This window comes from Pleurodeles waltl, chromosome 8 (assembly GCF_031143425.1).
Source record: "Pleurodeles waltl isolate 20211129_DDA chromosome 8, aPleWal1.hap1.20221129, whole genome shotgun sequence".
Classification (NCBI taxonomy): Eukaryota; Metazoa; Chordata; class Amphibia; order Caudata; family Salamandridae; genus Pleurodeles; species Pleurodeles waltl.
Window position 1 is genome coordinate 321,085,769 of NC_090447.1, and position 21,400 is coordinate 321,107,168.

Sequence of the window (21,400 nt, forward strand, 5' to 3'; positions counted from 1 at the left end):
TCAAGCGTGCAGCTGCCACGATGCCACTTGCCACCAGTTTGGCCATATTTCAGAGCTGCAACATCACTGGAGTGCCCAAAAGCACAAGGTGTGCAATACTCAGAGACATGGCCAAGGTAAGAAAGGCTGAAAGACGACCACCACTGAACAAGACACACAAGCTGAAACGTCAAGACTGGGCCAAGAAATATCTCAAGACTGATTTTTCTAAGGTTTTATGGACTGATGAAATGAGAGTGAGTCTTGATGGGCCAGATGGATGGGCCCGTGGCTGGATTGGTAAAGGGCAGAGAGCTCCAGTCTGACTCAGACGCCAGCAAGGTGGAGGTGGAGTACTGGTTTGGGCTGGTATCATCAAAGATGAGCTTGTGGGGCCTTTTCGGGTTGAGGATGGAGTCAAGCTCAACTCCCAGTACTACTGCCAGTTCCTGGAAGACACCTTCTTCAAGCAGTGGTACAGGAAGAAGTCTGCATCCTTCAAGAAAAACATGATTTTCATGCAGGACAATGCTCCATCACACGCGTCCAAGTACTCCACAGCGTGGCTGGCAAGAAAGGGTATAAAAGAAGGAAGTCTAATGACATGGCCTCCTTGTTCACCTGATCTGAACCCCATTGAGAACCTGTGGTCCATCATCAAATGTGAGATTTACAAGGAGGGAAAACTGCACCTCTCTGAACAGTGTCTGGGAGGCTGTGGTTGCTGCTGCACGCAATGTTGATGGTGAACAGATCAAAACACTGACAGAATCCATGGATGGCAGGCTTTTGAGTGTCCTTGCAAAGAAAGGTGGCTATATTGGTCACTGATTTGTTTTTGTTTTGTTTTTGAATGTCAGAAATGTATATTTGTGAATGTTGAGATGTTATATTGGTTTCACTGGTAATAATTAATAATTGAAATGGGTATATATTTTTTTTTGTTAAGTTGCCTAATAATTATGCACAGTAATAGTCACCTGCACACACAGATATCCCCCTAACATAGCTAAAACTAAAAACAAACTAAAAACGACTTCCAAAAATATTCAGCTTTGATATTAATGAGTTGTTTGGGTTCATTGAGAACATGGTTGTTGTTCAATAATAAAATTAATCCTCAAAAATACAACTTGCCTAATAATTCTGCACTCCCTGTATATCTACAGCAAACAGGCTCCAAGTGCACGTCAACAAGAGCCCAGAATGCCCATCACCACATGCTTTCAAAAATCAATTACAAAGTGATTTTTATATTGGAAGTACAAGGTCCAGCCAATTAACCACTAGTGTGAAAAAATGTTTTAAAGATTTTTGGTGCTGAAAATGCCATGCAAGTCCCCAGTTTATGATTATTACTTGAATAAAGGATAACAAATATCTGCAGAATAAGTCTTTCTACTTTAACAAATTATTGCCAATCTAGATTATAGAATTCACACAACACAAGCGAGTTTAAGTGCAAAGGAGTTGAGAAACGAAGTAGGGCAAAAGGAAAATAGCAAAGAATGTTGGGGTTTATTAAAAGAAGCAAATGAGGACTCGGGGAATAAACTCTCATAGACGTAATCAAACAAAAAACTATGGAAGAAGCTGCTAATGTGCATGACAAATTACATAAATTGGTCAACACATTCTTGGAAGAAGAAAAACACCAAACATAAAATCACTTTATTCTGACAAATAAGGAACCCATACAAAAGTGTGCATATATCATACCTTTTGTATGACAGAACGAAAACAATATTTATGGGACATGCATAGCTATATAAGATTTGTAGAAATGCTATTGCCCATGTTTCCTGAAAGGATAGGCCAATAATTATGTGAACACATTTGGGTAAGAAGATGGTGTTGCCATTCTATAGCTGGGATGGTTTCTGGAATGGTTTCTCTTTGTAATTATATGTTCAAATGTTTCAGTCTGATACACAAAGATGCAGTAGAGACTGGAATAACTTAAACATATAGCTACAACGTTATACAATGGCACCAGCATCTTCATACCCAACTCCACACCAACACAGGCTAATGTCATCTCTATTATGCATCTTCAATTGTCAATGTGTTCACCTAACACCACACAGGCTATGTACCACTATAGATGCTGGCCCCTTTCATCTGTAAAGAAATGACTAACCAGAGCACACATCCAGGTTTGTGGGTACTCGCTCCTTGGCCTAAGATCACTAGCTCAAGTGCACTCACAACAGCCATTTGCCAACCACCAGAACATAAACTAGAATCCACCTGTAATTGCCTTATTGTGTTTGGACGGCAGCATGAAGCAAGATCAGTATTACCAAGTTGACCCAGGAATTAATTGCCTGGCTAACACATACATCTCCACTCGCACTCAAACATTGTCCCAATGTACAATGGAATACCAGCCTCCACATTTGGTATAATCATCAATGCCGCAAGGTGGCTCTTTGCTGTCTCAAGTATGCTCTGAACCACAGACCAGCAGTGTCATGGTGAAGAGTACTCCTGCGGTGGAGAAGGCTGTGAAGCAATATGAAACTTCAAATAATGGGCAGCATAGACCTTCTGCTCCAATATTCTAATGCTTACCTTTTTGCTTCCCTGTTTATTTTACAATTTTCTACCCTCACCAGGTGGAATGTTCTATTAGCATTGTAGCCCTTCGGCCTTGTGCTTCAAATGTTACTAAAGCACCTCTCCCTCATTGTAGGCTATCAGGGCTATAACTCTGGTGTGGGGCCTTTAACGACCAATATAGCCTTCGACAGCGGGCCATGACGCTTTTTCAAAAGTATTATATTGGGCAGCGGGACACCGAATATAGGAAAGGGATAAAAACAGTCCTAGCTGAGAATTTGCATTTCATTTCATACAGCTTAAAGTCAGTGCGTCTTAACACAGAAACTTGTAAGTCAAACCTTTCATATATTTTTAGGTTTTGCCTACGCTGTGCTTGTGAAATTTATTGTATTCAATATGAATCTTAAAAGGGATTTATATCCTGCCCTTGCTTTTCATTGATTCCTGTGCTTGCCACCTACTTTTCCTCACATTCTTTTGGCTGTAGCATATTTCCTGCATTTACCAATGCTTGTGTGTTTGCTCTTGTGTCAGCGTCCTGAGGCCTCAGTACTGATTTCATCTGCTTTTGGGCATCGTTTTTTATGTTTTGCCTGCGCGGCGCAGGCGCTGTGCTTCTTTACACTCTCTCTCCGTGGCAGCACGCATTTCAAGCATGCTGGTTTTCATTTCATGCCGGCACATGCTGCCACTGTTTGTGAGCCTCCTTGTTAAACTTCCTGACACGCACCCTGTACTTGTCCTTCTTATGTCACTACACCCCTAAATTGCTGCTATTTCCCCCCAAACTACAATAGAACAGCACTGCAGCTTTGGATGACAACAAGGAACCTCCCTGCACCCCGGTTCGTACCATGACTAGAACACACAGGTCCCTCTCATCCGCATTCTCACACGCTCTTGGTGTGCTCGCTACCCCTTGCCATATGTAGCACCATCTGGCTCGCAGGCTGTGTTGGCATTTTAATTCAGGCATGCTCCGTACCGCTCAAGATAAACTTAAAATTGCGAGAGAGACTTAGGACCTATGCGCTCCAACCAGCAAACCCTGCAGTTGTTTTGATAAGGATGAAAGAAGAAGTCCTATTGTGCACTATTAGATCAGACGGCATACGTACATGGTGACTATCCAATAACCCAAGACTTTTACATGAAGGGTAGGGGATGTGGTGCTACTGCCAGAGCTGCCTATTTTGAAATTGAGGAACCAGGTTTGAGACCCGGTGTCTGCTCAATAGTCTGTGATTCTGGGAGAAGCACTTAACCTCCCCGTATATTTAAAAACATTTTTTTTAAAAAGGTAAACTTGTGCTTTGTGTAATGTATCTGGTGCTCATATAAAGCACTCCAATACATGTGGGTCAAGTCCGCGTTATATAACAAATGCAAAAATAAAATAATAATAGTAATAAATGAAGGCGGCCGGTCATGCTACCATGGCTTCTGTGTACAAACAAAGCTAGGTTAAAGGATGACACTTCGCACAGGGCAAATTAAGACGGGGGCTGAAAGCGCCCGTCCAATGCAACCACAAGGCTCATCTGGATTTTTGTCTTTAAACTGCTTTTTTTTTTACAAAATCGATGATCGATACAGAGCATTGCGCAACCCTTCTAAGAGCCCTCGCGCGGTGTCAGGGTCTGCATCAATGTACAGCAGCAGGCAAGATGAGCCACTTAACCAAACAGATGAAACACTTAATTCAGGCATTTCTGGACGGCCATCCCTCAGCTCACTTTTACATAAGTGCATTAAAAGCTGAAACATGTAACTAAAGGGGCATGTTTCTTTTCATGTACAATATTGCGATTACTGAAGCAAAGGGAGGGACATCCACTTGTTTGCTTATGATATGATTACGCCATCATTTTGTGAAGTAAGCACACAGCTTTCGTGTCTGCTTTTGTCTCATTTCAGCAAATTTCATGTATATTTCTGCTTAGATGTATTAATATGCAGTTATGTTGCACTTATCGATAGATACCTCAACCCCCGCACTTTAGAGACAAAGGGCCATATGTACGAAAGCTTTTTCCCCATAGACACATAATGGGTAAAATCCTTTGGTACATCTGGCCCAAAGTTCTCTTTGTCGTGATGCAGGGTGCTAAAGAGAGACATGTAGCAATTTCATTCTTTGAATGAGCATAGGCCGATAAAATGTTGTAGATGGTTGTATTAAGCAAGTGTGCGTGTCCCAATGTTGAAAAAAGATAAAAAATAATAGAAACTCTTTGCTGGGACTCCTCAATTTCATGTTCCTTTTTCCCATGGTATCCCAAAGGATCAGTGTCATACAATTGTTCCCAACCAGAGAGCCCACCCCATAGTATATATAATTCATATAGGCTTCTTCTGACAGCTTGCCTTTTTATTTTGCAGTTTGTTTTATATAGCGTGAACGCGACCTGAAGGTGTGGAGCGCTTTACATGAGCACTAGTTACATTACACATTATTTGTTTACGCACAGGGAGATTAAGTCATATGCCCAGAATCAAAGGATATTGAGCCGACGCCTAGACTATAACTTTGTTCCCCAGTTCCAAAGTCAGGACATCAGCGTTCCCACGCCTTCTGACACTTAACAAGCATTGGCAAAATCAACAGGTTTTGCCTATTTGAGATTTATTGGCTTTGACAATATTTTGTTGACAAGTTGCACAGCATGGTTAAAAGTAAAGGAAATAATAGTGCTATGACTGTCAATGCGGAGGGCGTCATGGCGCTTGTTTCCTTGACTTTAAGCCAAGTTGCAAAGCAACATATATATATAAAAAAAAAAAAAAAACATTGACAACGCCAATAGACCTTGGATAGACGAAAATTATTGGCTTTGGCAATGCTTATTCTTAGTTCTGTTATTCTCCACCTACATTGATGACAGTTTGAGAATACTGAAAGCAGTCACCTTTTGATGCTTTTACACAAAGCTGAAATCTAAAAGAGTGGAACTGGGACAAGGGTGAGGCTACAAGGAAATTGGTGAAACAAAATTATCCTTCTTTCCGCTATAAGTCACTATATTTCTTTCTTTCTTTTTTTTTTTTAAGAGCTATTCCTCAAAAAAATTATAACCATTTTATTACTCACCTCTTCTGGTGTCAATACTCCAGTTTCTTTGAACTTTGACTCCTAATTAGAAAAGAAGAAAATATTATCAATGATATAACAGGTTATATTTTAATAGACAAATGGAATGTAGGTCTCATTACTGTGTATATTCAATCTTGATAGACGTCATATGAAAGAATTGGACGCTAAAAAAAAAAAAAAAAAAAAAAAAAAAAAAAGGACTTACACTCACCTCTTGAAGACTTATGTACAAAAAATGAAATTATGAAGTGAAGGGAGATGAAAATCCAAAAAAAGGTTTAACCCAAAGGGGAAAATCCAGAAACTGTGCAAGTGCATTTATGTACTTAATTAACAAACAAAAATATATAAAATTGTTAATTCTAATTATAAAAATTAAGCTTAGCCTGGAAAAGAAGAACACTAGAACCCTGATAATAAACAATATTTGGACGTCCGGTGGATTATTGGCACAAGAACAGAATATAATACAATATAATACTATAATTCGTAGTTGCTAAAGTGCCAGAGAGGCACCCCTGGCCTTGGAGACATTCCTATTATGGAAAGGAAGGATTCAATAAGGGCAGTGTAGAACAACCAAGCAGTGGAGCAAGCCCAATATTAGAAATACTGCAGATGCGCAGACTTGGTGGGATCTTTGTGGGAGTCCGCACAATGCAGTAGCTTGCCTCTCACCACACTTGGCCCAAACAGGCTGATTAAGAGTATGGGCTCTGACTTAATTCTTTTCAGCTGGTACTTAACCATGCAAGAATGGCATTGAGCAGAGGGAGGAAGGGATAGTTTGTAAAAGATGTCTTCCTAAAGTCCATGACTCAGAAAACAACAGTCCACAAGTATGACAAACTAGACAATACTCCCACCACGTGATCCAAAGTGTAGACAGACAAAGTGTGTGGTCACCACACAATTCAAGGCAATCCTTTTTCGGAGCCTGTGAGTTGACTTTGTCACTCTATGCAGTATACTGAAGTGGGTTCTAAAGGAGATTAATAAGGAGTTGAAGGGCCTGTGGAGTGGAAAATGTTTTAATGTTTTTCTCATCAGAGGTGAAAAGATGACAAGGAGGAAGAGTATGAATTAATTAAGCAGTAACGTACTTGCAGGAATAGAATCTCTCTTTGCAGAGCCACGTTGAAGGCTAGGAAAATGCTTTAGGAGAAATGACATACAAACCCGGGGAGCGTCGAAGGAAGCAGAAGGTGGCAATCTCAAGAAGTTCTGTTAAAAATATTAGCCTTAGGGTAGTCTTCACCCAAACCTTTTGCCTGCTTGCCTCCAATTTTGCTGAATTCGTTTTTGTTGGCCCTAGGACTCTGTGCACTTTACTACTGCTAACCAGTGCTAACGTGCCTGTGCTCCCTCCCTACAACATAGTTTGACTGGTATATACCAAACTGGCATATTTAATTTACTTATATGTCTCTAGTAAAAATGCACTGCATGTGCCTGTAGCACAGCTTGTGCCAACCACTTAAGCAGCCCTTTAAAAAATGTCCCAGGCCTCCCGCTGCAGCCTGAATGAAGTGTTACACTGCCATGTCAACTTAGTATTTAAAACCCTTTCCCAAGCCTTAAACTACCCTTTTATTACATATAAGTCACACACAAGGTAGGTCCCACAGGGGAGGGTGCTATGTCATTACAATGCAGGGCATATACTTTTAAGTTTTACATGTCCTGGTAGGGAACAAACTCCCAACTTCGTTTTTCACTACTGTGAGGTCTACCCCTCTCATAGGATAACATTGGGGATTCCTTATTACATTTAATAAGCTGTAATCACTGACTGGGAAAGGGTAGAGCTCTCATATTTCTTATCTATAGAGTTGTAGTGATAAGTCTTCTTCAATGGTAAAATCGTATTTATTGTTACAATTTTGAAAATGCCACATTTAGAAAATGGGCATTTTCTTGCTCTTAGCCCTGTGTACCTGCAGCCTGTCTTCAATGCATATCTAAGGTGATTAACAGCTGAACTTTATGCATTCACTCAACAGCTATGCAAAAAGGAAGCTTAGTTGTAACTGATGGGCCATCCACATTCTGATTGGCTACCCTGGGCAAGATCGGAGATTACTGATGACACATCTAAATAGGCTATGTCCAGGTCCCCACACAAAGGAGTGCTTACCCCCATCTAGTGAGTCTGGAGATAGGAAGGAAAGACCTCTGTGCACTTTAAAGCCCTTCTTTGAGGTTTCCCCCAAATCAAAGGCACCAATGGGTATAAGAAGTGGACTGCTGACTCAACCATCTCAGAACACTTCTGGACCTGTGGATACTATGCCAGGAAGAAGGACTGCTGTGCTGCTACAAGGATGGCCTCTCTGCTGAACTGCTGCTCTGGAATAACTGCTTTCCTGCTGTGCTGTCCTGCTGCCCTCCTTGCCTGATGAGAAGTACTGGATGCACATCACTTGAGCCCAAAACCCAGAGTGACTCCAAGGGCCAGCTAACTGGTCTCCTGTTTTCTGAAGTCTCAGGGACACAAAAGACTTCCAAAATCACCTGCTACAGCACATGGACTCAGCCGTTTGTGTGTCTTGTCCTGCCATGTGTTGCCAATTCAGTCTTAGGCCCTTGGAAGTGGGTTTAAAGTGCTGCGTCAACAAGAATCCCTGCATTTACATTGTTTTGTTGGTCGGAACCGGCAGATCTTTATCCATGCTGCGGCAAAGTTTGAGGACATCACTGAAGACGCACTGCATCGCCTCCATTTCTGAGGCATCTTGGACTCTGTGCGGCCCTGGGAAAACGCATCGCTTCCATCCTAAGCAGCGATGATGATGCGTCACCTCCTCTGCTCCGCACATCAACGCAAACAATGTAGTTTTCAGTGGGCCAGGGCTGGTCCCTGTGTCTGACATGCGTTCCATCGCGGTCGGCCTGAACTTTCAGATTTGACCCGGTCCACCAAGATCAAATAGACCCAGTTGGCACTTCATGCTTTTAAAGCACTACATTTCAATTTATTCTTTAAAAATTCATAACTCCAATTCTACTTACAGGATTTTATGTCGTTTTAGTCTTATTTTTTTCATTAAAGTAAGTTCTATTTTTCCCAACCAGGTGCCATATCTTTTTGTGTGGCGTTTTCACTGTTTCAAGCATGGACAAATACTTTACACATTGCCTCCTAAGTTAAACCTGACTTCTCTGTGACAAGTTACCAGGGGGTGAGCACAGGTTAATTTAGGGTGTGTATGTGACTTACCCTGACTAGAAATGTGGTTCCTGCTTGGGCAAGGTGCATACTTCTGCCAAACAGATACCCAATTTCTAACAATGTCATTCGATGTTTTTTTTTTTTTCGTTTTTTTTTAAAGAATACTGCAAAGGCCAGAGAATTAAGGAATCTGGCTTGACAGAACCCACCACATGGTGCTGACCTCAATGCAAAACTCAAGACAATCCGATACCCTGACAACGGCGTACTTTTATCACTAGAAAGAACAAACAATCTAGGCAGCAAGGAAGAGAAGAATTTGCCTTCAAAGGTCACGCAATCCTTATTCAACAAGACTTATTGAGCATTACACTGCAATAGAGAAAATATATCATCCAGTGGAGTTTCTCCACTCATACACAGTGGTTTATAGGTGGGATTTGTCCCTTTTACTTGATCTTCACTTGGCAGAGACAGCACTTTCAGCTGAATACAGCATTGCCAGGGGCTGAGGTGAGGAAAGACGGGTTCTGGCAACACAGCCTATTATTCTGAGTTTTCTCCCAAAAGAGGAGCCAGTCCAGAGCCATAAAAAGTCAGCATAACCTCCTTATCAGGTAGAAGAGGGGTGATTGGGTGTGGGGAAAATATATTGGCTCTTTTGGGGGAGGGGGTGGTTGCCATGGTTGGAATTTGGACTTTAAGGAGGAAGAGAACAGTTTGAAACGAGGGAGGAAGTTACCGGGGTACTCAATCTGGGAAGAGGCGAGTGGGAGATGCTTGAAGTTTCCATTGTTAGGAACAGAGGAGACATGGAGAAGGTGAGATGATTAGGGTAGGATGCATTATTTTGTGTACTTTCTTTTGAACGTCTTCTGTTCCATAAACAGTAATAAAAATGTTTTATATAAAAAAAGAGAACACAGGTGACAACTGAAATGTACTATAAACTCATTGAACAATAAACATCCTTTCAACTGCAGCTGTTAAAATAAAAATGTCTGTTCACCAATCATTCATAGAATGGTGACATACTGTTTATTCAGACTCAGTTCAGACATGTTAAAGGTCTATTTCTTAGCAAATTTATATATGATAGCATGAGGGTTCTTTTGCTGCTTAGGTACATCATTGTTATAGATTATTAATCTTTAATTAGCAATATGTTTAAAAGGAGGATTCCGGAGGGCATGGCCAAGCAAGATGGCCAGCGGAACGCGCTCCTAGTGAGCTCCTGCCATCCCGGCTGAATCCTTTATTGGTCCTGGGGTGCCTGTGATGATTGGCGCACCCCCACCATCACTGGATGGCCCCCCGAGTGTCGGCATGACACAGCTCTATTTTTGAGGTTCTGACTTCGGCGCTCGGGACCACGTCCGCGGGTCACGCGCAACGCGGTTGCTCGGCATTGGGCGGGGGCGCTGCTAGGAGGCGGCCCGTTGCCTGCTTTATGGTCCCCGCTGGGGGTTGTGTCGTCGCCCCCCCACTAAGCCTTGGGTCGGCCAGCACCTGGAAGTGTCTGGCTTCGCTGCGCAGCTCTGAGCTGTGGTGGGCTTCATGTGCCCTGTAAGTCGCTCGAGCGAAGAAATTGAAAAGCACGGGCCTGCGCGGTTGGGTGGGCCCGGTCGGGCTGGTGGTCTGCCCCGGGGCATGGAGGATCGAGGAGCCCTGGGGACAGGCGGCGGACGGGCCGAGAGGGTGCTGGAAGTAGCGGCCGGAGTGCGGCCCAACGAACTTTGATACAGCTTGGTGAGGGACAGCCGCAGGTCGACACGTGGAGGACATGGTGTCCGGGTGATCGGCCTGGGGCCTGGTCATGGGTACTTGGAGACAGAGGGCGCTGGGCTCGCTGAGAGGAGCTTCCAGTGGTGCTCAGATCTCCCGAGTCCGAGGTTGCCTGCTGGGAGGCGGCGCATAGTGGTGTCCTGAGGCTGGGGGAGTAGTGAATCCCTGGTGCCTGATCTTCTGGTGCTGTGAACTCCAGGCACTTTTGCCACTTTACCAGGCGAATTGCGAAGGAGATACCGTTTGGTTACAGGTCCGCTGCGGAATGGGGCAACATCGGCAGATGGAAACAACGCAAGGGAACACCATAGAGAAGTATACCACTCCTGTGCCCCCTACAGCAGGGCCAGACCAGATTGGGGAGGGAGGGGTGGAAACTGGACATAGCCTGAGCGCATCAGCGACTACTGAGGAGCCATTGCGAGCTGAGATTCTTGCGGCTACACAGAGTTCTAGGGTGGCCCTCAAAGGAAAGACAGAAATTGTGGCAGTTGAGGTCAACCTCCTTCGGGCGGGCCTCAGGAAGGTTTCTGATAAGGTCATGGTGGCGGAGGGCTCTATTGTGTAGCTGCAAACGGAGGTGGGGGCCCTGCGTAAACAGATGGTGCAGGCCATTTCCACGGTTGGGAGGCTGGAGGCAAGGCTGGAGGATGCAGAGGGCAGGTCCTGGCGGAATAATGTCTGACTCCTGGGATTCCATGAGCGTGCGGAGGGGTCCGCGGTTGAAACCTTTGTGGAGAATTGGATCAAGGACGTTCTGCAGCCGTTTTGGGCTGTCCAGGGTGTTTATGGTGGAGCGTGCTCATAGGGCTCTAGTCACGGCTCCCCGGTCCGGCACATCGGCACGGGCTATCATTGCCCGTCTCTTGAATTATAAAGACGGGGACTGTGTTCTGCGGGCAGCCTGCAAATCTGACAGGGCAGTATTTGAGAACCGCAAAATTTCCATCTATCCAGATTACACGAATGAGGTTCAGAGCTCCTGAAAGGGGTTCCTGGAGGTGAAAGCGAAGCTCTGTGTCATGAACATCAGATATATGCTCCTGTATCTGGCATGCCTAAAGGTGCTCTCCGGTGGCAAGTCCCACTTCTTCGATCATCCGGAGGAGGTTTGGAGATGGCTGGAAATGTGGGACAAAGTCGCTCCGGGCAGATTGGAGAGGACAGTTGGGGTGGCTCATCGGGCTTCTGGAGCGGACGGCCCGGACTGGAGGACTCGTGAGGACCGCCAACTGGAGGGTACTGTGGCTCAAGTGGCAGCTACTCATTCTGCCCATAGAATTGAGATACAACAGGATGGGACAATGGCGGTGGTGACTGCGGGATCTGCAGATGGATCAAATGAGGAGCTGGAACATGGAATGGAGAGGGTCTCCACACAGGTCTGACTATGTTAGTGATACCTGGAAATTGCTGTTGTGCCCTCTATCGGGGGGCCTGTGTCTAAGTGAGAGCACTTGGTCTGTGAGGAGGGGTGCTTCGGGACAATGATCAAGGTCCTGAAGGGGTGCTATTTGAACTCAGGAATGTACTGGACATCGGTGGGGGGGCTCTATGATAACATCAAGGCATGTTGGGTTGGTATTCAGGCATTAGTATGTTGAAGCCGGGGTGGTTACTCCAAGGTTGTGATAGGACTTCATAACTGGGTTGTTGGGGTTTAGGCTGTTGTCCTGGCAGCATCTATAGCATGGATTTACAGTATGGCTTGTTGTGCTTGTTCTACAGTTCATCCGAGGTGGGCCATTTGGTTGGCAAGGCTTATCAATATTTGAAGTTCATTTTAGCAGTGCAGGCATATATGCGAGAGGGGCAATGTGTATTCTCCTTGTCTTCTCACTGTTGGGGAAGAGGGGAAGTGTGGGATGGAGGTACAGAGGGAGAGATTGAGGCTAGACTTCGGCATGGGTCGACAGATTAATGTGTTGACGTGGAATGTCAGGGGATTGAAGAGGTACATCACACGCGTTACAGGGTACACGACTGAGGAGGAAACACAAAAACTACCCAAGTGATGGTGGGGTCAGGGGTTCTCCTCCTCCTCCTCCTCTTATGCAAGGGATGTGACCATATGGGTGGCCCGGGGGTCCCATTTACCCACATGTACAGTGAAGTAGATGTCGAGGGTAGATACGTACTTGTAGAGGGCACCTTGGATGAGTCGCCCATCACTATCCTTAACACTTATGCGCCCAACACAGATGATCATTCCTTTTATGCCAGAATACCTCAGATTTTGGGGGATGGCGTGGACGGGCATATTGTGTGGGCCGGTGATTATAACTGTATACTGAATGGGGAAAAGGATCGTCTACCGTCCAAGTTGGGGACTAAACCGTTGATGGTGAAATCTCTCACAGAAGTCATGAGTATTTTAGGGTTATGGGATGGTTGGAGGGAACTGCACCTGCAGGGCAGGGAGTACACGTGTCATTCAAAAACACACAACACATAGTCGGCTAGATCGGTTTCTCCTGGGCGGATTGAACAGCTCACAGGTCCTGGATGTCATGCACCTTGGTTGGTTCTTATCTGATCATGCACCGGTGTTCATGCAGTTGCAGTGGGGAGGCGATAATACTGGGTCAGTACATAGTTGGTGTATGCCTGCGGATTTTGAAAGATGCAGGGTGTCGGGATACGGTGGGGGAAGCCATTAAAGGTTATATGGACTTGAATTGGAACACAACAACGTCTAGGGGTACAGAATGGGAGGCTTTGAAGGCTGTAGTGCGGGGGACCTGCATAGGCACGGCTTGTGGGGTATGTAGACAAATGGAGCAGGAACTCACGCGCTCTGAGAAGTTAGCGGTTCTGCAGCACCGGATACCGACCACGAAAGTGGCTGACAGGGAGGAACGCAGGTTATACAAGGTGGTTAACAATTGTCGGGATATGCTGAACAGGGTAACACTCGGAGCATACAGGCAGTGCCTGCACCGGGAGGGGGATAAATGTGGCAAGGTATTGGCATGGATCCTAAAACGGGAGGTGGAGGCGCCCCCCACTTGTGCACATAAGGAATGCTAGTGGTGGGATGATTACTAATTGTAAGGTTATCTTTCAGGTGTTGGTGGAACATTTGCAGAGGGTATCAAGAGCTGGTGTGCCAATCCCAGAGGATGGCTTGGGGGAGTTTCTGCGGCGGATGTGGCTCTCGCGATTGGAACCGGAGAGTAGGGATGCTTTGGAGGCTGCAATTACTGTGGAGGAAGTGAGTGAGGCAGTGGGTGCAATGACCAAGTCTAGGTCTCCAGGTGGTGATGGCTTCTGGTCAAGATGTACCAAACGTTCTCCCTCCTCCTGCGGGAGAAGCTGCTGGCTGTGTTTGAGGACGCACGAATGCGAGGCATATTGCCAGAAACCATGCGCCAGGGCATTGTGTGCTTGATGCATAAGCCTGGAGGAGATCCTAGTGATCCTTCTTCCTATCGCCCGCTTACTATGCTGAAGAGTGATGTAAAGATACTGTGTAAGATTTTGGCTACTCGGCTTCGTGGGGTGATTTAGAGCTTGGTCCACGAAGATCAATGCAGCTTTAACCCTGGTCGCAGCACGACCTATAACTTGCGTCGCTTGGCACATGTCCTGCATGAAACCGAGGGTGAGGAGGATGAATTGGCACTAGTGTCATTGGACCTGGAGAACGCCTTTGACACTGTGGATTGGGGCTACCTTCTGGAGGTGCCTCAGGGCATGGGGTTTGGCCCATGCTTCTGCGCATGGGTGAGACTGTTGTATACCGCTCCATCCACACATTCGGGTGGGAAGAGAGCTATCGGACTCCTGGGAGATCGGCAAAGGAACTAGGCAGGGATGCCCACTCTCGCCGCTCCTCTTCGCCTTAGCTGTTGAGCTGCTGGCGATCTGGCTCCAGGAGGAACTGGGACCGTGGGGTATCCGGGTGGGGCAGACTACTCACATTGTTTCACTATATGCAGATGAGGCATTGGTGTATCTTCGGGAGCCCAGTGACTCAGTGCTTTTGTTGATTCAGCTGTTGGGAGCCTTCGGCCTCTGGTCTTAAGGTGAATAGGAAAACGTCACTCCTGTTTCCCTTGGAGTCACTTTACAGTGTGCCTCAGGATGATTTGCAGAGGGTAGGACTCAGGTGGGAGATTGAGAGCTTCTGGTATCTAGGCATTTGGGTCACTCACACTGCGGCGGCGCACGAAAAACATAACGTAGAACGAGTGGTTACCGGCCTGGAGCACTTGCTCTCATTCTGGAACAGATTACCTCTTGCTGTAATGGGGAGAGCAGCTATTGCAAAGATGGTGTTCCTGCCGTGGTGCCTTTACTTGGTTCAGAACTCCCAGTTTCCGTTGTCCACTCGGCTCTTCTGCCATCTAGATAGCTTGCTGATTTCAGTGGTGTGGGCCGGGCGACGTAGTAGGGTAGCATTGCCTGTTCTGCAAAGGGATCTCAAGGGGGAGGGCTGGCGATTCTCAATATTTGACATTATTATTATGCGGCACATCTGCAACACGCTGCAAAGTGGATGACGGAGTCAGACAACTCGGGGAAGAGATTGTTTGCAGGAATGCTGAGCGGACGGATGTTGTTAAATCTACTGATGTTGGGTGGTCGGTCTGAAACAGCCGTACCCTATTTGGTCCAGACCACTGCCTGGATCTGGGAGCAGGCCGTTAAGACTGTGCTACGACGGGTCCCATTTGACAGAGAATTGAGGATATGGGACTTAGCACCTTTCAGGGACATGGACAGTCTGATGTCCATGGAGGATTGGAGGCTGGGAGGATGTTAACTGATATGAGACGTGTACCCTAATGGGGAGTTCATTTCATTCACTGATGTTTGGGATTTGTTTGGTCTGGGCCCCGGGCATTCTTAAAATATGCAAAAATGGAGAGTGTGGCTTGTGAGATCTGGTGTTGTTTTCCGGTGGCCCAGCAGGCTTTGGCGGTGCTGAATGGACTGATTAATTGGGGCGAGGGGACTCATTTGATCACCCGGTTCTACAAAGTCTTCTGGGATAATCAGCCGGGCGCAGTAAGTGTGGTGCGTAGGGCGTGGGAACATGAACTGGGGGACCACATAGAGGAAGCTGACTGGAAAATGGCGTGGTCGTTGGTGCGCACGGTGTCAGGCAACAATAGGTTTAAACTGTTATACTTTAATTTTGTACATAGGACATACCTCAAACCTAGCTGACTCATTAAGATCGACCCGGGATGAGGGACAGGGTGTCCTAGGTGTGGTACTTTTGGTGCCTCCTTCTTGCACTTGGCTTGGACCTGCAGGATGGTGCAAAACTTTTGGCAGGAAGTGGTAGGAAGAGTTGAGGAGGTTACGGAATTGGGGCTGGAAGCAATGCCATTGACATGCCTTTTGGGTGCAGTGCGGAGACCACGGGCTGGAATATCCCATATAAGCTCACACAGCTGGCTCTGGTGTTGGTCAAGCGCAGGGTGGCTATTGGCTGGATGAGTGCCCGGAATCCTTCAATCCCCTGTTGGATTTGAGGTTTTATGGAATGGGGTGCGGCTGAGGAACAACATATGCGGCTGACCCGTAGGGATTAGGGGTCACTGACAGATGTGGTTGCTTGGGGTGCACTATCTGAACAGTTCACTGGAGTGGAGGATTTAAGTTCTGCAGGAAGCACGGATGAGGAGGGGTGTGGGAGTACACCCTGATTCAATTTGACAGGTGACAACCAACTATGGTGAGGTTATGTTTCTGTTCTTTACAAAACGTGTGATGACTGTTTAATGAGGATCCTTGCCGGGGGAGGGGGGTGTTTGAGGGAAATTCTGCTGCAGTGGTTGCTATCGTCCCTTGGTTTGGATTTCTGTTAATGATGACCTCTGGTACTGTGATAGAATGATACTGCTATATCTCGCATTGATCAGCATTGCACTGTATTTTTCTTGTTGCTTATGTTTTCTAAACTCAATAAAAACACAGAAAAAAAAAAGAAAAAAAAAAAAAGAGAGGATTCGGCTTTTGTCCTCCCTCTTGTAAACAACTTGAGCAAAAAATAAAAAATATGTACAAATAGTATCACGCCATGTTTAATGCCTAGAACATTGATGATTGCCAATGGTTAAGATGTTATTAGGAGCAAAGGGAGCCCAGAAACGACACTGGTCCAAACCACATGAAAACAACTCAAACTATAATGTGGCAAATCAAAAAAGGGCAAGAGATTTGGCATGGTGCACAATATACATTCTGCAAACAATGGCAACACAAGAAACTAAAACAGCACAACTTATGCGACTGTACCACTGGGTTGGATAATTATGCTAAAGAAACCTTCAGAACATTACAAGAACCTGGTGTACAATATGCTGCTTAGCCAAGCAGTTTCCTTTAATCTTCAGTGAAAAGGTGCTTGGCTCTCTTGGCCCTTTGACATACAACACTGCAGCACTAGCATTTAACTGGGGTGTTGAAGCAGCACAATACTGAGAGGTTGGCTGCAGAGAGCATACTTCCTGGAGAAACATTGTAATAATGTGGTTTGCTAATATGTGTAAAGGGGGACTCTCTCTTTGAATAACAGTCATGCTTGCTAAAATGACTCAGAAAAGTAGGTCAGCTTCAAAAGCAAACACTGTATATAATTTACGTGTAAGGGTCAAGGGATCCCTCTTTTCACACCAGAAAATACAGAGAATACTACTTGAAAACGAATTTTATTGGAAGTATCTTAAGGTTCTAAGCTAACATATAGTCATTTCAGCAAGGGTCAGTATCCACATTGGTCACACAACTACATTTCACCTAAAGAGGCAAATCATAAAATAAAGGAACACTCAAGACATAGGTTATAGAAAGAAGTTCATAAACAATCGATTTTTCTCGACTTCAACGTGTCCTCAGATGGTCTACAAAGAAGTAAGGGGGGGGGGGGGGGGGGGGGAGTAAAAGCCATCCTAAGATACCTTCATTTAATTTCTGAAGCATATGTGTGTGGTCCACAGGTATCCTGACCCCAAAGTGGACATGGAGAGGGTCCCTGAGGGAACCCCTCATGGGCACAAAATTGGCACAAAAAAATGTTTTTGGTTGATCCACTGTGGCACTCAGCGTGAATGCAGATCTTCAGCACAATAAAAAGAAGAAATACACTTGTATTAATGTACACTATTTCTATATTACTTTATGTTACAAAAATAGAAATCAACTGAAAAACCATAGGTTACATGGACGTTACAGTAAAGTTCATGTTTTACTCATAGAAAACCATAGAAATGTATCAGTTATAGTTATTTTTACAGTTATACTTTATCTGAAGAAACTATAACAAGCCGTAAAGTAACTTTAGGCCACGAGTTACAGTTTCCTAACATAGAAGCAGGGAGAGGTAGTGAACCCTTCGCCTGTGTTTGGGGCTAACAAGACTGGAGATTTCCCTGGTATAACAGAATGCTTTCTGGAGGAAGTGCACGACAAAGGAGTGGGCACTTCAAAGTGAGTAACCCCCAGAACCTGAACTTCAAATAAAGAGACACTAAATCATAAATATGTCTGGAAATTGATTCCAAAAAGGGGAGCTTGAGACTCCCAAATTGTCAAAAATCAAGCTGTACTTAAGTGTGGAGAAGTTCAGTGTGAGCTCTGCTTGCTGTGACCAGAAATGACGATTAAGGGTTTGCCAGTTTCCCATGCTGGGTGAGGAGACATCCCCCAGGAGGATTAAGAGCACTCACCTGAAGCTTGTTGCACCAGCTTCTGTCTGCCCAAGACCAGTGTGCTCTGTGAAGTAAAGGAGGTCACTTGGAGTGAGTGAGGTCCACTGGGGACCCTGTTACGAGGATCCCAGGAGCCGCGTGGAGGGACTACGAAGGAAGGAGGCGTATCTTGTGCAATGGGATTGGGCACAGTACAAAGAAGTGTATACATAATCAGCAGTCTAAGCAAATGAATGAGAACAGATAACCAAAGGTGAATTCAGGAGTAGAAACAGGCCATCAAATTCAAGACGAGGGAAAGAAGACTTGTGCCTCTGGCAAGTGTGGGATAATGGAAGCAAAAGAGTGAGCAGAAAGAAATATCAATGAAAGATACAGAACAAGCAAGCAGTAGAGAAATATTTCTTAGTGTGTGGTTGGACACAGCGCTTGCTAATTTTGGAGAAGTGATTAAGAGTTGTTTCTGAAGTACGATGTGAGGAAGTGTCATCCTGATGCAGCACATTTCATATTTTTAAATATTTTGTAAGTCTTTAAACTTTGTCAGCACTTAGCCAATAGGTATCAGCTCTAAAAATACAGAGCTATCGACTTTGTCAATGCTAGTTTCAATTATAAGGCAGACTGTTGTTCAACTGCCATATATCGAATCAGTGATGGACTTTAAGATACATTAAAGGGCTCAATCTGCATGAACCACAGCAATAAAGATACCATCAGCTAAGACACAGGAGGTAAGATTACCAACAGCAAGGATATAAGAGGTACTCGCCCCACCTGCAGCGACTCTAGATTAGTGAGGGTCCAAGAAGGTAAGACACCACCAGCAGAGACCCAGGAAGTAAGAGAACTGTGGTTACAATAGTCTTAAGAAGAAAATGTGAACACAGCGCCATGTTCAAAATTTGCCTTTAGAAAATTCCTGTACAGAGTCTTCACAATGCACACTACCAAGGCCCTGGTTTACGAAGGATGCTGAAGGTTCTTTATAAAGCCAGAAGAGGACATTATTTTCAATTATTTTAGAGTGGCAGAACGTCACTACTGGCTTTACGTTTTATAAACATCAGGCATTGGCAAAGCATGGAGTGGGAGTGGCACAGTAGGATCTTTTGACGTGGGTGTTGGGGGAGGGGTAACATTAAAAACAATGAGGAATGGGGGAGAAGTAATGACAAGCTGAAGGAGGTAAGCATACAGACAGCATGGGATGTGATGGTGGGGAAGAAGCACACTGGAGTGCTGAAATTAAAATAGTTCCTCAACTGTAAGCAATGCCATCAATGAAGGACAGAATTCAGCTAATCAAAACACTGTGGCCAAAGAGCCCCTCGGTTGGAGAAATAAGAATTGGGAGGCAAATCAGTAAGTCAAGAGCTGATACTTAAGGTAGACAACAAAGCCATCCAATCATAAGCAAGAGGCTAACCACGTCCATTCTAAATAAATACAGGGTATAGGAAGCAACAGTTCATTGCGAACAAACAGATTAAATTGTGGCAGCAACGAAAAAAGCATTTCATATATGGAAACACACAGCTTTTTTTGTTAATTATAAGCACACACTAAGAATTTTCATCTAGATTCCCAATAGTTCTTGGCTTTTGAATGTGTAGTGAAAAATGCAAGGGTTTTGATGCAAGTGAAGTAGGACATGTCATTACCAACTAAAAGGTGCTACCTAAATAGGTCATGAATATGCTTCACCTCTGCACCATGCCCACCCACCTGAAAACTCACTGCCCCAACCTATCAAAGAATACTTAATGGCTGTGAACAGGCTGCTGAAAAAGTATACCCAAATTGTCCGACAGTCAAGTTGCCTTATTTAGACAACTGGTGGACAGCATCCTTTATAAAATGCCCAATCTAAGTATTACAAGACCATGCAACTGGACTCCTATAAGAATAACCGGGCCGGCATCCTGCACACAGGAGTTTGCAATTGAAGGGTTTATATGGATGAAAAATAATTCTGTATGCATGAGATTGCAGAGATTGCAGCAACTGGCAACTGGAGCAAGAGTTCAGTGCTGCAAAAGTCTGCTTAGAAAGTGTTTGGGATGTTTTCACAACATATAATGTATAACGAACTCATGGATGGAGGCCTTTTTTCAGCAGAGGCAGGGACTACTAGATGAAACATATTTCAGCCAATTTTTGTACATAAACATCTGCGTTTTCATTTCAATCACTGCTGTTTTAAAAAATGTTTCTAATGAAAGACTTCTTGTGCACCACCATAAAGAATGCTGTACAACAGCTGATGCATGCAAATAGTATGATATAATTGATGACTGGAACTTGCATTATCCTATAATTCACCCTGTCCTCTGCCTCATGTTAGCATTAGTCACAATGAACATGTCACAAATCACTTAAAGGGAAAATATTAACATTTCCATTATTGAGGGAGTGGCTTTAACATTTTTCCCCAAAAGGAGTTTGTGTGAAGGGGTTTTAAAATTCATTAGTATAACCAATTTACCAACAGTAGCCAACTTTGTATTAGAGCGAAAGTAACTAGATGCAATATTGTATGTACTCCGCTTAGGCATGTCTATAAAAAAAAACAATTGAGCTCAAGTACATATCTGACCTCCACATAAGATCGCAGTCACAAGCGTATATTACATTTACTGATGAGAATCATATTTCCACAACTAAATAAAAGATTCCACAGTGGGAACTATTTTCCACCATGCATAAGCTTACTCCATCAATGTGTGACTGTGTCATAGGTACCCATGTTTATCACATATTTTAACTTAAACTTGGATCAAAAATGTCAGATTTATTCATAAATAAAAATAAACCATCAGCTGTACTCAAGTAACAAGTATAAAACGCATTCCTAATGTGCAATACAATTCATATAGAGAGCAAACCATCAAAATAAACATCAATAGTCAAAAGTGCTTTATTTGCTAAGGATATTACACAACACTGGAGTCCAAAAGCTTAAATGAAATGTTTCTTTATTGCTTTGTTGTAGGTAACCTGCTATTAGAAGGGCATTTGGACTTAACTTTTTGGTAGTTAACTGTACAGAATCACATAAAACTTAAGCAACAAACGCCAGAGTGGAATGACAGACAAGGGAAGATTTATTTTGCGGTGGAAATGGTGATGGAAGTGACA

The 21,400-nt window shown here is 44.4% G+C and overlaps 1 protein-coding gene across 1 annotated transcript in view; it reads right to left on the reverse strand.

Annotated features, from left to right (window-relative positions):
- Positions 1 to 21,400, reverse strand: part of ATG3 (autophagy related 3) — a 168,976-nt gene that overhangs the window by 141,845 nt on the left and 5,731 nt on the right. The window contains exon 3 of the mRNA XM_069204178.1: positions 5,636 to 5,677. Coding sequence (XP_069060279.1) covers positions 5,636 to 5,677 — 42 coding nt within the window. The remainder of the gene's footprint in view (positions 1 to 5,635; positions 5,678 to 21,400) is intronic.